This window comes from Pseudorca crassidens, chromosome 13, assembly GCF_039906515.1.
Source record: "Pseudorca crassidens isolate mPseCra1 chromosome 13, mPseCra1.hap1, whole genome shotgun sequence".
Lineage (NCBI taxonomy): Eukaryota > Metazoa > Chordata > Mammalia > Artiodactyla > Delphinidae > Pseudorca > Pseudorca crassidens.
In genome coordinates this window covers 27,116,227-27,137,726 of record NC_090308.1, presented here as the reverse complement: position 1 = coordinate 27,137,726, position 21,500 = coordinate 27,116,227, and the positions used below count along the sequence as shown (strand labels likewise).

Sequence of the window (21,500 nt, the reverse complement as noted above, 5' to 3'; positions counted from 1 at the left end):
TGATAGTCCTGATCAGGGCAGCAGCACACAGGAGCCACTGAGCCCTGGAGAACAGCTTTTCCATCTCCGGATCCCGTAGAGCAGGGTATTTGCAAGGCTTGTCGCTCAGGCACCCAGCTGATGCTCTCAACTCCCCTCCCCTCCCACTGTTAATAAAACTCCTGGGATCCAATTACAATGCAGTTACTTCTCTAGCAGAGATTTCAGCCTTGCACGTTTTAGAAGGTACCCATGCTGCTCACCAGAGACCCTGGAATCAAAGCTCTGTTCAGTGTCTGCTTCCTCGTCGTTGCTGAAGCTTTCGAATTACTGAATCTGCAGAGAACACAAACCTAGCTTGTTTTGAATACGTGCGGGGAAGACTGGCTGATGGCTGTGTGAGCTGCCTTGACTCGTTTACCAAAATATCTCTAAAAGGAGTGTAATTTCAGTAACTGAGGTGATGACATTTTCCTTTTCGTCCTCTCCTCTGAGTGCATTGTGTGAAAATGTCCAAACCAAAATGTTCTTCCTGAACACTGCAAAATGGTGGACTTTGGGTCAATTTATTAATATAGTTTATTCAAGGGAAAACATTTAGAAAAGTGTAATGGCAACAAAGTTAAGCAAGCATTTTACAAACTGGATACTAAAGAAACTTGATCAAGCTTTGCTTACAGAACAGGACCAGGCTAGTGTTTAGGAAGTTAAAATACGGTTATGTTTTCAGTGTCGGCATCCTCACGTGATGGCTCCACGCAGGGTGACACAGGTACTCTGTTCATATTTGATGCTAAATATGCCCTGGACAGCTCCATCTGCCAGGTCTGAAGAACACAGGAGAAACGAGAACAATACAATCACAATTCTTTACCTGCTTATTTTTCCCAAATCTCCTTTATGTGGTGAACCTGTATTCATGTCAATTTCTTGAAGAAGCTTCTTTCAGAAAGGGGTGTTATGAAGGAAACAAATTCTGAATGTTGATGTTCCAATAAAATGTTTTATATTATTCATCAAAGTTCTAATCATTAGGATAGCCTATTTTTTCCTCCCAAAGTTCCAGTCTGTCTCAGACCAAGAATCTGATGAGGCTGGCCACAGTTTGGGGGAGAAGAGAATAAAATATCCCCATTCTATGATCTGCCTCATCTTAGGGACAGTCTTGTTACCAGTGGAGCAGAAGGGGTGAGAAGAGGAAACAAGATTATTGTTGGTACATTTACCTCCAAATAAGTTTACTCTGGAAACTTCTAGGAGGGAGCTATGATAATCCTGTGAACTTGCTGCTCTACCTTATTAAAGGAGGGTGTGTGTAGACCTAATATCTTTGAAGTAATAACTCTGTCCAGAATAGGTTATCTTTACTAGTAACTGAAACTTTCCCCGCAGTAACAAAAGTGATCCTTAACCTTGTAACAGATCTGTAATGGTTGACACATTTAGAGGAACAATCATGAACAGAGTTTAGCCATTTTTAAATGACTCCGGATCATAGTCTCAGCTCAGGTGAAAGTTGGTCAGAATTGCAAGGAGTGCCTCTGAGTTAACGGCAAGGATAAGGTGATGCCAATTCACAGGAATTGGGGGCACGATCCCTCTGGAATCTGTACTGAGTGTGAGTCCCAGGCCTCCGACTTGTGAGATGAATGGTGTGGCTCCCGGATTAGATTATTGGGGATTTCCCTGTACAGTTAATATTAGAGTCCAACACTACATACACATGTATTGTATCTGTGACTGCAGTGTGTAGAGGCAACCAGACCTGAGCCTTCCCTCCTTGGACGCCCGCAGACAGTGGTAGTTGAGTTAACTTGCATATGACAGATCCCACTTGTTACTGGAGATGTTTATCTGCTCCCAAGGTAGGCTGTGTTCATGAGCACAGTGATGACAGCTAGTAACCTGGTTGCAAAAACTACTCCCACTTCTATCTTCCAAAGGAGAAAGAATAAGACACTTTAACTGAACAAGGTGCATTTCTCCACATAGGGTGGCTCATCTTTCTGCTTTGATTCACTAATAAATACATAAGAAGGTGAACATTTGCCAAGCAGGAAACAAACAATAAAGACATATGCGTGTGTGTGCATATATGTGTGTGTGTGTGTATACATACACACACACATATGCACACACACACACATTTATTGCGTAAGTGATAAAAGGGAAGGAAACTGTATATCAAAGCTGTCTATTTTCAGAACAGTCATAGAACTTCAAAGTGAAAATTATAAATCATAAGCAAGATTTCAAGGTATTTGTGTATTTTTAAAATTCAAATAATCTATTGAGTAAATCACAGTAATTTCACCAAGCAGTCAAAATTATATTTTCCCTCTCTTTTTAACTGTCTTAGTCTGTCTGGGCTGCCATAACATGGACTGGGTAGCTTAAACCACAGAAATGTATTTTCCTACAGTTCTGGAGGCTAGAAGTCTGGGATTGTGGTGGCAGCACGGTCAGGTCCTGGTGAGAGCCTGTCTGCAGAAGGACCCCCTCTTGCTGTGGCAGAGAGGGGGAAAGAGCAAGCTTTGTGGGGTCTCTTCTTATAAGGGCAGTAATCCCATTATGAGGGCCTTATCTTCATGACCTCATCTAATCCCGTTACCTCCCCAACCCCCCATCTCCACATCCCATCGCAGTGGGGGTTAGGGCTTCAACGTATGGATTTGGGGGTCAGGGGACCCGATCAGTCAGTCCATAACACATGCTTATCACATTTGCGAATTACACAAAGTCTTAAAGAGGTACTATTCCCTGTAATATTATGCCCAAACTAAGCACTCTAGATCATGTGGATTGATGAAAAGGAGAACTGCATCTAGAGAAAAGAGATTAACCAGCCAAAGTACTAGAAATCATATCATAAGCGGTATTGATGTTGAAGGAACCAGAGCTCTTTGAAGCTAAGAAGGAAAATCTGAGAGGACACAGCCCACAAGTATTTGTTGAAAATATTTGAAGACTTGCATATTGAAGAAGGACTTGACTTCTTTATAGTTTCAGAGTGGAATAAGTGGAAATTAGAAGGAGGTAGATTTTGGAAAAGTATAAGACAGAACTTTCTAATAAAGAGAACTGCCCCCAAATTAGATAGTAAGGTCTTCAGCCCTGAACTCATTCAGACTGACAATGTTCTTTCAGAGACATTCTAGCGGCAGACTTTGAATCAGGCAGAACCTGGGACCAGATCTCTCCACAGTCCATTCTGACCCTAAGATGCTATGTTTTAAGAGCTCAGCCTCTAATGATAGTCTTTAAATGATCCAAATGTGAGTAGGAGAAAGAATATAAGGGCCAAATATACAATATTATTTTGTGTTAAATGAAGGGTAGGAGAGGGCATCCAAAATGTGCTCTTCCTTTTAGGGATGTGCTTAGGATAAAGCATTCAAAGGAAATATAATTTTCAGACCAAGTGGTTGCAAAGAATTATAAACCAAGGAATTGGTTGATAATTAGGAAAAACCTCATCTCAAGTGAATCATGAGATAAGAGTTTTATTGTTGTTGTTTTGTTTATTTTGTTTTAAGGGCATACGTTTTGTTTATTTCATGAACTGTGTATTTTCTATGGAAAGGACAGATGGATGGAGGTTCATGACGCCAAAAATAGTAACTAAGCCTGTTGTAAGAAAAATTAATCTCAATCTAAGCTAAGATTGGTCTGTCTTATCAGTTATCTGCCAGTACTAAGGAAATGTATCCCTTATGTAATCTTGCCTACTTTTAAATAATCGAAGTTCTAGAATAAAGCACCCGGTCTCTCTTTTTTCATATTGGAAATATATGAGTTCACTTTCTTCTAACAAAGATACAAATTAATTTACTCTCTCTTCTGAAAAATTCAGTTCTGTTTAAACCAACTGAAAATCCAGCCAACCTAATGGATATCGATTAGACCTTGATAAAATGTGTGTGGTTCCAATGACTGACTAAACCTACTAGAATTTGAAATAATGAAGACAGGACAGTATCTGTTTTATCCCTCACTGTATTCCTTCTTGTGTTTTGTGGTGTCTGCTACCAGGAGCTCAATACAAATTTATCAAATTAATGAAAAATTATTTTCAGAGCGCTAACGATTCATCTGATGAGGTATTTAAAAACATATCAATCAGATTCACACTAGAAAGTTGCTTCAATTACAGTGGTCCATGTTGGTTTTTCAAGAACTACCCACTTAGTGCATCATCCAGGGCCTTTTGTTTCTTTCTGTTTTCTTCCTCCTGTTTGCTGTTGCGTTATTGCATGAGCAGCAGATGTTTAATAAGATGTGAAATTCCAATTAGATTTGAATATTGGTTATGCCTCTTCTAAAAAGTTCAGTTAGATTTAGGGGGAAATTTACTAACAGATTCCATTAACGGAAGAAAGTTTGCTTCATTGAAATGCTTGTGCGTCAGAAACAAAGGTTATAAAAAGCAAAAGCATGGATAATACAGATTATATAGGGAGTGCATGGTTGCAGACTATGGTTACAGTATGAAAAAGAAATTGAGACGAAAAAATATGCATTTGAATGCCTTGAAGTGAGAGAATAGAACACACATTCTCATTATATGAAGGTAGAGAACGCAGTAAGAAAAAACATTGGCCTGGTAATAGGAACCCTAGGTTTTTATCAACACTTTGGGTGTCATTTAGCATCCTGGACCCCAGGTAGCTCATCCATAAAATGGGAGACAAGACAAAGTCACAGAAGGTCAGTCTAAAGTGATGGTGCTTAAAGTGTTTTCCTTCAGCATCACTGGAGATTTTGTTAAAAATGCAAATTCTTTGGCCCAACATGGGACCCATTAAATCTGAAACTCTGGAATTGGGGCAGGGTAATCTGTTTCGACATCACTCCTTGTGATTCTGATGCACACTCACTTTTGAGAACGATGAGCTTTGTGTTCTCTTGGAAACCCATGGTGAGGGCTTTACAGGTCCTATAATAATAGATTAAAACAGCTCATGGTTAAGGTAGTATTTTCTGTGGATGCTATTTAGTCATGCGTAACAAATCATTTTCTAAGTGTGATGACAAACAGGAGAATACTAGCTGAAGGCAGAAAGAGAGGGGTTCCAATGATGGGAGTGATCAGGGAGCTATAAGAAAAAAGAGGCTGTGAACTTTCAAGACTTTACAGCCATGCCTTGAATTACCTTCAGCAAGTGTATTCATTTGAAGACCTTCATGAAAACGGATTCTTTTCCCCCCTGTATCTGCAAAATCAAACTGTTTTGTTTCATGTGATTCTTGAGGATTTTTAGTTTGTTTTTATTTTTATTGTTGTTGAATCCACAAAAGGACTTCCTTGCCGAAGAATACGTCAATCAAAATTGTCACTGTAATCCATAGTTTCTCCATCTTCGTCGTTACTGTGATAAATCAAAGCAAGATTGAAGGTGGCTGCCTCTCCGTTCCTTCCCACTTACGTTAGTCTAGAAATTTTCACCGAAGCAGTCTCTGAAAAAAATTCCACTTCATAAGTAGTCTGTTTCAGGTGACAACTCCAGATCATTTTAGATTTCAAATATGTATCATTTATTTGTGCTTCAGTTTATTTTTAGTTTATAATCTCTTTAAAGTCAAATTAAGCCTGCATTGTACAATGCCTAACACATAGTCATGGGCAATAAATATTCAGTAACATTTGTGATAATATAATACTTTAGGTTTTCTCTGTTCTAGCTTTGAAATATCAGAATAAACAGACTGGCTTTTCTTTTTTACTTAATTGTTCCCTGTAGCTAGATTTCGTGAATGGTTTACCATCGGGATAAATGATAACAAATGTAGGAAAATATGATGCAAGATATGAGCTACATGTCTGTTCATGTTTCATCTACAGATATTAAAATATTATCTTCCAGTGTTTGGTCCATAGAAAGAACACACAAGACACTTCAAAATAACTCTGTTACACAAGTGGGAATATCACCTTCAATGAAATATGAAACTTTAGAGTTTATAAAGTGCTTTCAGGGACGCAATTTCATGTGATGCTCCCAACAGCCCTGTGAAGTAGGCATGGGGTTATTACCTCTTATGTACTTGACTGGAAAAAAAGAGTCTAGGAAGATTCAGTGGTTTGCCCAACGTCACACAATGAGTTATGAAACCAATTATTGGCCCAGATGCTTGTGTCACCCATGCTCAGTTACCTCATCCATTGTCACTGTGAGCTGAGCTTCTCCCAGCCCCACTCCCCCAAGTCTGGTCAACCTCCACAGAATTGGGCCAGGTCACATTTCAGTAGGTGGCATAAAAGGAAAGGAGAGAGCTCTCTGATAGGTCGACTCTTGGTTGGAGGGAGATGGAAGCTATCCTGTATCTGACTCTAAAAGTAGACATGGAAAGTCTAGTCTTCATCAACATCTCAGCCTGCCACAGTAACACTGAAAGTATCACCTATGTCCTCTTTCAGAGGAGTATATCTTCTTGGTCCTAAACTCAGTGATTTTTCAATCCTGACTAACCCTTAGAATCACCTGGGAAGTTTTTTTTTAATTCAGATGCTCTAGCCTCGCCCCTGTGCATCTAAGATGGGGCACAAACATTGATATTTTTTAAAGCTCCCCAGGTGACGAATGTACAGCCAGGATTGAGATCCACTGATACAGCTGAAATGGAAGCGAGGCTGTTATAAACTGGCACAGAAGCTGCCTCTTTTCCTCCTCAAACTAGGTAAAAAGAGCATGTCTGTTGACAGTCCCAGCCATTTCTATGTGGAGGCCTTGTATAATTTCCAAACAAGCCAGAAAGTTGTGTCTACCAGGGAATTCCTGTGGGCTATTATTAAAGGGCTTATGGTTAACTGATGGGCTGAATTAATGGTGAGCATTAAGGCAGATTGAACCTCAAAATTCGGGCAGATTAACAAAGTGACCAATGTGGAGGTACAGATTTCAAGTTTAACTTTGAGTTTCCTATCTCTCACAAGACAAGCACTGGTGGTAATAAAAAGGATGCTTTCTTTCCTTTACCAGTCAAATGTGCATGGACCAGCCCTTTTAAAAACTTGGGTCTATCCAGATAGACATAGGGGGAGAGCTATAATTAACTTGAGTAAGCAAAGTAATAAACAGCAGCCTGAAAAACAACTTCTAGAAATCTAAGAGGGACCTAGGGTCTGTCCTTAAACTACCCCTTCCTTTATTAATCCCCTGCACAAGGAAACCCCTAGAAATTTTATCAGTAGTTCTTTCCTCTCCCTATATTGGATTACGTGTACGTATGTGTGAGAGAGTCCCATTAAGGAAACACCTAAGAACAAATAAGTTTATTAAAGTGGATGAGTAGAAAGAAATAATTCATTTCATATAAAAATGAGGAGATGAATGTATCATACAAAGTTACAGTACTAGAGGAAAAAATTAGATGGTGCTCCTTAATAGGGTTGAATATACAAATTGCATCTGAAGTTTCTATTTCACCAAAGATATGTTTGACTGCACCCTACCTGGAGTAAGGAGATACCTAATTACTAATTAACCTTTTGCAGCTAAGCCCTTATATAAATGGATTCATAATCAGAAAACCATTGACTCATTCAAAATCAACTGAAATGTCTCCACGATTTATAGAAGACGAACCCACAATACAGCAAAAAGAAGCAACTGGAGTAGACTTTCTAAAGTCAAGAACTTGCCTTTATTACATTAGAAGGGGAAAGAGGTTCATGTTTTTAATTTTATCCAGCACGTGCTTCTTGAGGATCCATCATGGTTTTGACATTGCTGAGAGTAAAAAATAACATAGGACCTCCTCATAATAACTACAAAACACATATTGAATAAGCAGAGAATGCTACACAATATAATAGACATATTATATAAGACAGCAGATAATAAAGTTCTCATTTAAATCTATGCCATTACTGAAGAAGAAATGTGGAATAGAAACAGTAAGTACTGTCAGCAGTTGGAAGGACAGAAAACAAAGCTGGTCAAGAGCCCTAGGGCTCAGTTTCACTCTTTGCTCATTCTAGCAAACTTTTATAAAACAGCGCTCTCATCAGTAGTAAGTACTGGCTGCCCATTACCATCAAATCAAGTCGAACTTCCTCACCCCAGAATCAGATTATTCAGAATTAGACCCATTCATTGTGATTTGTCCTGTGTTCCCCCGCCCCCCAACTCCGCAGTTTATAGTCAATGAGACCAAGCCCCTTCACAGCCCCCTCTGCCCCGGCTCCTTCAGGCCTCAGGGTCCTCTGGCCCCCACCTCCACCTTCCAAACGTTAACCCCCCAGCCACACACATGCTTAGACCTAATTAGTTCCTACTTGTCCATCAGAATCCAGCCCCAGACCTGAAACTTGCTCTGACAGGTCCAAGAAAAGGAAGCAGTGTGTGTCCCTAGAAATGTGCCTGAATCCCAGGATCTTGAAAACATTAAAGATTCTAAAAGAGCTATTTTTTTAAAAGGTCCACTTCTGAAAGAGATACAAATACTATTTTTTGTTGGAACCATAGCCAGTAAGAATCCTTCTTGTGAGCTAGTTCAGGGGCGACAGTGGGCAAGGAAAGCCATGTGTACAAATGGAAATTTGGTCTTTTCTGAGGAGAACAGAAAAGTATTCCCTGCTGTTAGAAAAAGATAGCCATGGCGAACTTCTTAAAGCTGACTAACGTACCTACTGTCTCTGCCATGTACAGAACAAGGTACCTTCTGTCCTGAGTGGCTGACTGGCCTGAAACAGATAATCTTACCAGCCCAGTGACACCAGTTCAAAGCCTTGGCCATTATCTATTACATATAAAGGCTTTTTACTATAACATAATTTTAATGAGTTATAAATAAATATTCTAGTTAACATATTTGTCAGCGGAATAATTGGGTATACATGAAAATAAAAATTAGTGGAAAAGGAATTAAAATAAACTTAAAAGTTTGTTTTCTTTAAAAGCCTGTTATATAGGAATTATTTTTTAATTTAATTGTTAATTAACACTTAATTTCTCAGTTTTCTTTAAATAAAGGGACACACACACACACAGAAAGAGAGAGATTGATTTAAAAAATTGTTCCTCCAAGTTAATTAAATCTCATTTAAAGTTCACCCTTAACTGAGAAAAACATCTCTACTTGTTGCTGATATATGTTTAGCTGTAAGAACCTTTCCCAGAAGACATAGATTCCTTAGTGTCAAATATGCAAACATAAATAAATATGTTGAGAATAATAGCGTAGAATTTTCTAATTTCAAAATCATGACTTTACATTTTGACATGATTATTGGCTCATTTATAAACAAGCCTGTCTTTCAAACTGATTTTTCTAGAGTTCTAGCTTTACTTATTCAAATAAATCAAGCAATGATACTCGCTCTTATTTAGGTCATAAATATTTTTGAGCAAAAATTAACCTCACTCAGAAACCCGTTGATTTACCAAATGATCCAGCCACCAACTACTTTATATGATATATTTAGATTTCCTTTAAATTATATATTTGTATAGACTCCCAAAAGCTAATAGAGAAAGTAATATATTAGTATTCTACCATTACAAAGGACAGGAAAATGACAGAGACAAAAGTGCAGATTTTTATCAATATAGGACAAGGCGGAGTGTTTTGTGACTTTGTTCACTGTTGATTTAACCCATTTAAACAATCTAGCTTTGTTGCAGAGAAGAGATGTGTCCTATCCTCTCTTTTAACTCATTCTCTGTCCCATTGTGGAATGCTAAACAGCAGAAATATACCCATTTGACCCCAAATGTAGTCTTTTATCTTGACCTGGTTGTTTTGATCCAATACAGAGAAGAAAAATCCAGCTAGTTACCCTAATTCTTTTCCAGTGTGCACAGCAGTTGTATGAGTAAATCTGAAGGGCCCAGAGCAGAGTACAGGGAATATATTGTTTGGCGTTCTCCCTCCCTAAGAAATAACAATCCCCACTTAGAGCACAGGGGTGCTGTGAGGGTTAGTCACAGTAAATTCCAATTACAGTTCTTTAGAAATATAATACTGTGGCCAAATATTAAGGCTGATAAGAAACACTCAGGCACATCACTCAGGTCCATCTTCCGGGTCCAGAAGGAAGCTGGGAATCATTGTTCGCTTCAAGCCTGTGCTCCTGAGCTAGACTGTTACTGTTGCTGTTGTTTACTGACTGTGTAATAACTTCAAGAAGCAGAGGAAGTAGTTCATTTGGGAAAGATAACATACGCATTTGTTCTTTTTCTGTAATTCCACTACTAAGAATTTATCCTAAGAAAATAATCTCAAATACATAAAAGGTTTTTGTACAGAGATGTTTCAGCAGTGTTATTTATAAGAACCAAAAATTTAATGACAATCCACATGCCTAGGAATAGGGAAGAGATGAATTTAATTATCATAGGAGCATATGTTGAAACATCATGCAGCCATTAAACGCTACATTTGTGAAAAGTTTTAATGACAAAGAGAACTGTTTTCTTACAATGTTAAGTGAAAAAGAACACAGAATGGTATGCATGATATCATGCCAACTATTATATATGTATAATATAAAATATATGCTATGCATGTATCAGGATAAGACTAGAAAGAAAACAGGAAATGTTAACAGTAGTTGGTGGGCGGGGGATTATACATGATTCTTCCCGTCCTAATATTGTCCTTTTTATTTCCCACTTATTACACGAAGCATTTCTCACATTTTACAAAACGAACAAATACACACACACAGGCACGCAACCACTAGAAATGAAGTCAGAAAGCTAATTTTCCAAGTTATCCTACCATTGTAAATTGCGTGATGTTAGGAAAATCTCTAATCAATGCTCTATTCATACGCTATGGTAATTTTATCTCATAAGACTATGCTAGAGTTAGCTGATATAATGTATTTTGAAACCATTTTAATTTAAAAATCCTAGGGCTTCCCTGGTGGCGCAGTGGTTGAGAGTCCGCCTGCCGATTCAGGGGACACGGGTTCGTGCCCCGGTCCGGGAAGATCCCACATGCCACGGAGCGGCTAGGCCCATGAGCCATGGCCGCTGAGCCTGCGCGTCCGGAGCCTGTGCTCCACAACGGGAGAGGCCACAACAGTGAGAGGCCCGCGTACCGCAAAAAAAAAAAAAAACCCCATATGATTATATATATATAATATATATATTTCTTGGAGGTAGAGGAAGAGGGCCTTTCATAGTTTTTGCAGGTCAGCCTGTATAGTGAAGACAGTTTGGCCATCACTCCTTCTGCCACCGGTTGGAATTCTGACCACAATGAAGGAAACTGTGAAGACTGTAGTGAGCCTGGTTCCTGTAGACTAAGTAAAAAACTAATGCAAATTAGTTATCTTAATAAATGAAATGTTTCCATTTATTTATATAATGTGATATACATTTTGCATTATTTTTCAACCTTTCCTTAAAATTGACAGCCATAGCTTTAAAACTCCAAAAAGTGATACTAGAACATTACAATTCTCATTCCTTTTCTATCACTGATTCAAACAGTGGAAAGAAGGAAAGAAGGAAGTAAGGAAGGGAGGGAGAAAGGAAGGAAGGAGAGAAAAAGAAAGAAAGAAACAGAAGGAACTCAGAAATATGGGTCCCAAATCTACTACAAGGGAGGTTGGGAAATATAATTTTCCTATATGCTAAGGAAGAGGAAACAGAATGACCTTTTCTGTGCTGCAGACTCCTAGGTGAAGAGGCAAGTAACAACTCTTCGGAACTAGAAAAATCAAAGGATTTTGGCAGCTAGGTTGCCTGGGGGTCAGTCTAGTTTGGGGAGGGAATAGATAGTGTATATCCTGAGAGATATTTCTGGAAACTTTCACAAACCACCAGGTGACAATTAAAAAAAAAAAATCACAGAGTTCATAAATCCTTGTTTGCCTTTTGAGGTCAACACTTCAACAGTCTATACCAGGATTTAGGAACTTCTAACCCACAGGGGCAAGGGTAGGCATTGGACCTAATTCCATTCCTAGACCCTGCCCTTCTTCAATTCACATTCTAGCTTTTTTCTTATCTCCTAAAAGAAATATTTTAGGCTTAGCCAATAATTTGACAAAGTTAATAAGATGTGAAGTCAGCTTCTGGTTTGTTAGCTGAATCAAAGAGAGCAAGAAGCTCTAAACGGAAAGTAAGGTCAGAAACACAGCAATGAGAAATGGATTCCAGAACTGGGAGCATAGGAGGTCAGGGTCAGAAGGTTAGGGGGAAACCATCACAGTCCAAGTTCTAGGGCTAGAACAAGGTCAGGCCAGAGAAACAAGTCTGAGAGTCCAGCCCCTGAAGGCCTGGTGAGGTTGCACGTGCGCTCCCAGATTTCCTGCAGGGGAGGTTCATTCACCCAGAATTCTAGTCCATGTCATGTGCTGAATGGACCACTTTCCCGTTGAATTTACATTTTACTCGCATCTCAGGCCTAATCACAAACTGAGGTTTGTTTGCTTTACTTTTGCACATGGTTGATGGGGAAAGAAATTCATCCTAATAGTGCTTTTTCACTTCTAACAGTAAAAAATAATATATATATATAGTTTTTACTTTCCTTTTTCTTCTTTATAGCAGAAATATGTGTACAATTTGCCCTGAATTCCCAAGCCACTCTGTTACAGAGTTGGCTGTACTCAGTGAGTCCCAGTATTTAGTCATCTCCCTTCTCGAGTGAATCTTAAACATGGAGCATCTTTCCTCTCAGAGTAAGACTAACTTGAGGTCACAAAAGGCTCAGTTATCACTCTTTATTTGAAATATTACAGGATCTGAATCATATAGAAAAAGTAATGGAAAATATAATTATCATTTCATAATAGATCCTTTATTATTAGCAGCCTGACCTTGGAATCACTCTTTTGCCTGACTGCAGTATCCCTGTGTCCAAATGTGGATCTTGGCCTTTTGAATAATATTCTCCTTTTTTACCCGAACTTGTCTATCTTGGCTAACCAGAGGCTTACTGTGGACGGATCAGAGTTGGGAAGCATTAAGGTGTGTGTATATTTCTAAGTGCCTGAACTAACATGGGACAAGCCGTATGGATAGTGGCTAACTTGGTGAAATAGCCTCAGTTAGGTCTTCATCTCTGATGTTATCCAGGGTTGTTGGGCTTGGATTCATAGGCTGTGTAGGCATCTGTTGTTAGATTCTTGTTTTAAAAAAAAGGAAAAGAAGAAGAAGAGGAAGAAGTTTAAGAGTGTAGCTTTTATTGGATTGGGGGAATTGAAGTTTTTAGGAAATGATAATGGTTTAGAATATGGTTTATGTGTCTCCCTTGGTTAAGACTTTAGTGTCTTTGTTCTGTGTGTGCCTGTCTCATGAGATGGCAAATCCAATTCCAAGCCAATAACATATCTGTGACAATTGAAGAAAAAAATAAACTAAGAAAAGCACTCAAGCGACCCCTTCACGTCCCTGATTTACCAGCTTCTCCCTCAACTCAGTACCTTCCACTGGGGGCCCACTCCCTTCCCAGCCCACGGCCCACAGTCACCTTCTCACCTTCTCTTTGCTCAGGAGGAGCCACTGTGAACAAAATGAGGCCTTCGGGGCTCACTTTTTCCTATGACTCTCTTTGCACTCTTCTGGTCTGGTTTCGGCCCCATGCACTGTGAACTGTGGCTCCTTCGCAATATCAGCAACGTCTAGAGAATGGGAGAAATCAAGACTCCTTCAGGGACAGACATGCAGACTTAACCTAGAGAGATGCAACCAGACTGACTTAAGTAACTGCTTACTTTGACCTAACTTACTCATTTTATGAATATGTCTGTTCACAGATGGTTTCAGAGTTGTGATATGGAAAAGTTAAGGAGTGAGGAATATGTGTTTCATGTCTTCTCCCCTTTCTTGTGGGTGCTTACGGAGCCACCTTTCAACCATACTGTGGTTTTTCAGCAATTCCGTCATTTTAGCTAGGAACTGAAGAAGGGAAGTGTGAAAGTCTATATGCAGAAAGAGCTAGTTAAACATATAAGAAAAAGAAGGTTATAATTCCTTTGGTTAAAGAGAATACTCTGACCAAAAAAACTCTAATGTGAAAGTAATTTTCTCCATTTTAATTAGTAGCCAGCTAACATCTGTATTTCGGCATGATCTTGTTTCTAACATTAACTTCACTATGGCGAGTGAAATTAGCCCCATTCTACAGTTAGAAAAATGGAGACACAGAGCATTCAAGGATTTCATCCAGTATAACAAAAGAGCCAGACAAAAGCTAATGACTTACAGATGTAGGATATTTTTCAAAGAAGAAGCACAAATCATGTTATCTTTGATGTAACATGTGTAGAACTAACAGAATGCCTGCCTTTGAGACTTACAATAGTCAGAGGGGAAAAAAATCTTTTTCATCTTTTTTATTTTAAAATTCCTCTGTGTATGTAGTCATTTCTCTAAGACAAAGCCAAGGTGTTTTTTATGAATAAAAAATTTAACTAAATAAATTATGCAACAAGTTAAATTAAAATTTCCTTGTAATAAATCTTAAAAGTTTCGTTCACTCTCTTCTTTTATGGGAGAAAAACACAAGGCATGATGACAATGACCAAGACTAAAGTCTTTGTCTTTCTTCCCAAATCCAGTAGAGAGAAAGAGTTGTTGCATTGGAGAAGTCACAGCAGTTCTTATCTAGTGAGTCAGACTTACTGTGTGCCAGGTACAGAGGTCTCTGCCTTCAAGTGGTTTTCAGATCAGAGGTTATAGGTAAGATAAGCGTGCTCTTAGGGGTGAACATGGACGGCCGTCCATGTTGGGGAGCATATGGGAGGCCATCAAACTTGGTCTAAGGATCAGGATACAATTTGTGGAAGAGGTGAGGACCAAACTAACTAAAATATGTGTAGGAATGAGCCTGGTGAAGGAGTGTGGGTAATGTTCCAGAAAGGTGGAACAGGATGTGAGAAGACCTAGAGATGAGAGAGCTGGCAGCATATTGGTTAGAATCCAGAGAAATCCAGTGTGACAGGCGTGGTGGGGAGCAGTAATAACTTACCTGTTAGAGTCTCCCTTTTGCACTTTTTGAATACATTAAATTTATGAACACTCAGTAGTGTGCTAGTTAAATAGATAAGACTAATTTTAACTGCTGACACACCATACAAACTTGTGAATAAAAAGAAAAACTAGATATGGATATGGACAAAGACTTTGAATATTTTCCTTAAATGATAGGTTTTCTCTGAGCTTCCTATTATAAACTGGGTTCAAACTCAAGTTCTATAGGACTGGCATTTATGTCATTAATGTCGAATCCCAAAAATTTCAAAGGAATTTTTTTAAAATAAATTTTATTTATTTATTTATGGCTGCATTGGGTGTTTGTTGCTGTGCCTGGGTTTTCTCTAGTTGCAGCGAGCAGGGGCTACTCTTTGTTACGGTACACGGGCTTCTCACTGCGGTGGCTTCTCTTGTTGCGGAACACGGGTTCTAGGGGTGAAGGCTTCAGTAGTTGTGGCACGTGGGCTCAGTAGCTGTGGCTCACGGGCTCTAGAGCGCAGGCTCAGTGGTTGTGGCGCACAGGCTTAAGTTGCTCCGCGACATGTGGGATCTTCCTGGACCACAGCTCAAACCCGTGTCCCCTACGCCACCAGGGAAGCCCAGGATTTTTTCTTAAAAGCTCTGACATTTGCTTTCTATCTTGTCCAGTTAAATTTTATAAAAATATTTGAGATTATTTTCTTGATTTTGGACAAACTACATATTCATTTTAGGAAACTTGGAATATAGAGGAAACCTATATAGAAGAAAATAAAATTACCTACAACACCACCAATGCTGATAACCATCGTCAGTATTAATTTGCATAGAATACTCATTATATTATTTTCTCAGGTTTTCTATAGAAATATTTCATAATAAGTTTTTTAGCAATTTCAAATGTTAGCAATGTAATATATATTCCATTTATTTTTAAACCAATTTTAATTACATAATTTACAAGTACATTCTTATTTTGCAGTTTTTTGTAGAACTATATCTAGTGTGTAACTTTCAGCCCAGTTGAAAATAATTCGTAAGCTATAAAGCTGTTGTATTTCAAAGAGCCTTGGGCTCACGCCGGCCTCTATTCATTAGTTTTAAGACACCACTGTGAAATGACGTAGGTGGCAAGTATTATTATCACTGTATTGCAGATGGGGTATCCAAAGCAGACAGCAATTGCATAACCAAGGCAAAGCTAGAAATATACTGGGGTTATTGTGAAAGTAGGTAGAATATAAATTATAGGTGAAATTAAAAGTTGGTGATTTATATTTCTATTCAAAAGCCTCATCTCTTTGAAATGATAATGCATAAATCATACCGGCCCTCTGTTACTTTTCCATGAATTAAGAAACAAATCTGACCTTGGGGAGTCCACATGGGTATCAATGGAAAGTTAAGCCAGTTGCATATGAAGAGTTACTGCCAGACTCTTGCCTGAAAGCTTAAATGGTGTGTTAGAGCTACAGGGAATGCTAAAAGATTACGTTGAATATGTATGATGAAGTTAAAATACACATAGGTGTGCCCATGTGCAAACATACAGCTACACACACAGAATTTTAAGACCAAAAGTAGCACCAGGGCCCAATTCCACGATATTTTTATTAGTAATCTTTACTTGGGCACAATTTCACTTGAAGCTAGTGGGATTTTTTTTCCTGAGTTAAGCCTGCAGAATCAAGTCTGTTGGGAGTCAGCAAACCACAACAGACGTCATCAGATCTCTGGTGCTTCAGGATATACATACTGATCACTGCAGGGGTTGGGGAAGATTTTTTTTTTTTTTTTTTTTTTTGCTTGCGCAGGCTTGCACAGTTGTCAGAGGATATAACCCTTGCCTTTCTTTGAAGTGTGAGTTATCAAAAACTAAATAAACCAGATGGAGCTGTTTTCTGACTCAAGGTGACAGAGCAGACCAATGCCTGAACGCTATTTCTTTTTAAAGATGGAAATAGAATTACAAATTTACTACATTGAATTTGCATCTTCCTTTGAAAAGGTGGAGCCCCCAAAAGAAATTTTTCTCAAGTGCCTTTTCTCCTGAGAATAAGTAATAAAATTGAAAATAAGAGAAAGGTAGGATGATTGACCACACGGTACAGGAAATTAGCAAGAGAATGAGGGGGAAATTGCCAACTATGACAGTGACAAACACTGAGTCGGTGGCGTTCAGATAACCCCTATTCTCCTTGTGACCAGATAAATATACATTCTTGATTCCCGGATATTTTCCATACTTGGTGCAATACTTGAAAAACTTTTTGACCAGGTTTTTGGCATTTTCATCTTTTCTGGGAATACTTCTAAGTGACCTAGGGGAAATTTTCTAAACCAGAGAACAGTTTTGGCAGCAAAAGCAAGCCTCAGTATGTATTATGATTGAAACAAAGTAATTTAGCCTTTTACTCATGCAAGGATCTATGAGAACATCTGTGTTAAGCAGAATAAAATGAATTTGATCTCTATTTTTAATATGTGGACAGATGCTTTACATTTTATTATTTTAACTCCATAAGAGAAAATGTGATGATTTGCCAATAAACAAGAAGAAATTAACTAGATTATTAATGTCAGTGTTGTAATTTACTCTTACAGAATTAAGTTCTCAATTGTACTGTATGTGTTCTGTTTATATGGCTGCTTTCTCTGTTATCATGTAAAAGAAAATATAAAACAACCTCTCTGGGCCTTTACTTTTCTCATCTGTACAATGGAGATAATAGGTCCCATTTCAAAGAGCTGTGGAGATGATTAGATGATACAATATAAGTAAAATTTCTAACCTGGTGAATGTACACAGTAGATTCTTTCTGATGCATTCCTTACTATCTTCTTGTTATTTTCTATGGCATTTGAAAAAAGTGTGTGAGGATTTCAGTGGATTAATTGTGTTAAGTCCAACTGGTAAGGGCACAAAGCCAGTTATGTCTAAAGGAGCTACCATTTATGAGTGCTAACTGCATACCTGGCACATAATAAATGCTCTATAAATGTTAGCTATTATCATACCACACACCTCGTTTTATCCTCACAATAACTCAGAAGAGTGTTTATTTTCATTCTCATTTTCCAGTCGATGAAACTAAGGCTTGGGAGGTAAAGTAACTGCCCAATGTCATACAGCAGGATTATAACAGAGCCAGAATTTCAACTGAGATCCTTTCCAGAGCTCCTGGCCTTACCCTGCACATGCCACACCTACTGAAGTATATGAAGTATTGGTCAGGCAGGCCTTGGGTGAATTCAATCATCTGGAACAGAACAGGGAAATCAGAAGTAAACCAAAATAAAATAAAAGACAAGGTAGCTGGCATTCTCACCTGTGCGTTCTAAGAGAAAGTCCCAGTAGCTATCTCTAAGCCTACTTATTCGCAAGCATAATGCGCTTCAAGGATACTTAACCAGCTTGGTTATCTCGTCTCACAGCCTCTAGAAGATTTTTTTTTTTAATTGAGGTATAATTGATATATGACATTCCACTCAGGTGTACAACATAATGATTCAATATTTGTATACAGTGAAAATTATCACCACAATGTTTAGTTAACATTTGTCACCATAAAATGTTAAAGGTTGTTTTTCTTATAATGAGAGCAACATTTAAATTTGCAATACAATATCATTGACTATAGTAACCATAGTGTACATTACATCCCTATGACATATTTATTTTATAATGAGGAGTTTATATCTCTAGATCTCCTTCACCTCTAAAAGATTTGAAGCAACAGAAGGTAGGGACAGGTTTCTACAGCCAATTGCCTTGAAAGCAAGAAAAGTGACTTCCAAAATCCTGCCAAATGCTGACCCCAAATTTTTAAAAACCATAGTAGCCTGGATCCATTTAGCATAGGAGTCCTTGAAGTAATTGTCATAATAAAGTCATTTAAACTGTTAAATTGTTAGAAGAGAAATGTGTTACACAGTTCATATAAAAAACAAATTCCATCCAAATATTATTCTTTTTGGGTCAGGGACTTAAATAAGAAGTATCAGCAGGAAAAAAAAAATCACTTAAATACACTTCCTCTGCTGGTAGTATTAGCTAACTAAAGGATTTTGACAAAATTAATTTTTTCATTATTAATCCTGAAAATTTGACCACATAAGCTAATTTCTGGCTTGCGGGACTTTATTTCACTATGTATAATTTTTTGAATTGGTTGATCAAAGTTGTACCAAAGGCAATTCTTACATCAGGCAGTATTCAAACATTCACTGACTAGCATGGGAAATGGGTTCTTGCACCATTTAAGAAGGAATTGGCAACTTTTATCATAAAGTATGGTCAGGAAGAAAATGAGCACATTGTCTGGAAACAAGGAGACTCCTAAGAATTTTTACCTTGAGCATTTTTTTTTAACATCTTTATTGGGGTATAATTGCTTTACAATGGTGTGTTAGTTTCTGCTTTATAACACAGTGAATCAGTTATACATATACATATGTTCCCATATCTCTTCCCTCTTGAGTCTCCCTCCCCCCCACCTACCTTGAGCATTTTTGACTGAACAGGTTCTTTCAACAATCTTTGACAACATTAGCTGACAGCCCTGAGAAGTTAGGGACTATGATGTCTGTGGATAAGGTAACCAGGGAAAATTTCAGTTAATTAAAATTTTGTTAATTATTAAATAGTAACAGGATTTTTTAAAGCATAGTTGTCTTCTGACTTTTATCTGTAGCTTTTTCATGCGTTTGGGAACAAATCATTTGATCCCCAGAAGAATTCCAATCCCAGTATGATGGGCAGACATAATATATTCAGCCCCAGAATGCAGATTACTGAATCCAGCATAAATCAGCAAGACACACCTCCCCCCACCCAACCAGGGTCCTTGAAAAACTAATAAATGAGGACCGGACAAAACATCACCTGAGAGATGGACTGATTTTCCTTTCACCTGTCTCTTTGTTTAGAGCATTACTCCAACACGTTCCCTGTTTAGTCTCAGACTCCTATTATATATCCCAATTTCCTGGTAGCTCCAGGCTGATTAGATCAATAGGTGATCACTCTGGGACTACATTCTTCCCCTGAAGACTTTTGGTCCTTATCCTAGGTGGTCTTAGACAGACATGGAAAAATCATACAGTGGACTTAGCACCTGAGCATTATGGCCAACCTGACTAAATGTGATCAGCCCCTCAGCATCATGAACAATCCTGATCCCAACCCAGTCAAGAAAAAGGAGGCCAACACTTAGCATGTATCTGGACCATCATGACATTTAAAGTCAAATGGAAACCTTTGAACCCTTTAAGCAACGAAGAGAACACGGCGCCCCCTCATCTAAGTAATTCAAAACAAAACAATAAAGAAATCTTCATCTCCTTAAAGAAGTCCAGCAGGGCTTCCCTGGTGGCGCAGTGGTTGAGAGTCCGCCTGCCGATGCAGGGGACACGGGTTCGTGCCCCGGTCCGGGAAGATCCCACATGCCGCGGAGCGGCTGGGCCCGTGAGCCATGGCCGCTGAGCCTGCGCTCTGTGCGCCGCAACGGGAGAGGCCACAACAGTGAGAGGCCCGCGTACCGCAAAAAAAAGAAGTCCAGCAAAGTTCTGATGTTTCTTAAGATATTTATTTCCATACTTTAAAAAAATATATATCAAAAAACAAATCTTTATTATAAGAAAATTTTGGTGACCCTGCTTCATTAATCCCCTAAATATGGATTTAGCCTATGTATTAACTGATCTTGGTGGCCAAGCACCTCTCACCTTCGGTGATGTATGCCTGGTTCCCCCCCTTCCCCCAGAGGCCCAGTATTGTCTCATGGCCACCCATCCTGCTTACTCTCTGTTTTTATAAAAATGTAGTCTCCGCTTGTATCCACTTCATGGAGTCAATATGCATACTACTAAGTGGATTTTTTTTTTTTTTAAATACAATCCTGGAAATAAATACTACAGAAATGCCAAGTATTGTTCTTAAAATTGACCGGCTTCTGAGGTTAGTAAATGACTCTCTGGGAATAAATGGTTCAACCCTGTAAGATGAATAAAGTAAAGGACATTCCAGGACTCTGTAACCAACGTTCTTCTGGTAAATTACAGGGTGCCTTGAGAGAATTACATTGTTTTATACGATTAAGAAATTAATTCCCAGAAAACAAATTTTTAAATTTCACAAAGAGTGAAATTAAGTGACAAAGAAGTCAAGCATCTAGTATAGCTGTCAGGGCTGACATTGATACTTTTATCACCCAGCCACAAGAGGCTCAAAATGGGCACCTCCAAATACGCCTTTTCTCATTTTCCCCCAAAGTACTCCACGGTTTGAAATATTTTGTCTATGAAACTGTTTTAATTTGGCAATAATTATTTCGTTTTTCCTTTTCCTTCTTTATTAACTACAGTCACTTAGACCTTATTTTCAACAAGGTGTTAACAATTTTATTTCACTGAGCTGATATAACTAAAGTTAAAAATTTGACTTTTTTGGCAATCTGCATAAGGCAATTTATTTTATTAATTTATTAGTGTATCAAGGCTAAATATTTTATTTCTACTAGACATATGTATAATGGGCTTATAAATATATACATATCTATATATTAAGCCATTTACTATATTGAAATATGTATGATAATATAAGAT

General features: G+C 38.3%; 2 protein-coding genes across 3 annotated transcripts in view; one reads left to right on the top strand and one right to left on the bottom strand.

Annotated features, from left to right (window-relative positions):
- PDE7B (phosphodiesterase 7B) overlaps positions 1 to 21,500 on the top strand; it is a 339,359-nt gene that overhangs the window by 147,920 nt on the left and 169,939 nt on the right. The window lies entirely within an intron of this gene.
- MTFR2 (mitochondrial fission regulator 2) overlaps positions 18,009 to 21,500 on the bottom strand; it is a 221,040-nt gene continuing 217,548 nt past the window's right edge. The window contains exon 8 of the mRNA XM_067701988.1: positions 18,009 to 18,154. Coding sequence (XP_067558089.1) covers positions 18,032 to 18,154 — 123 coding nt within the window. The 3' untranslated portion in view covers positions 18,009 to 18,031. The remainder of the gene's footprint in view (positions 18,155 to 21,500) is intronic.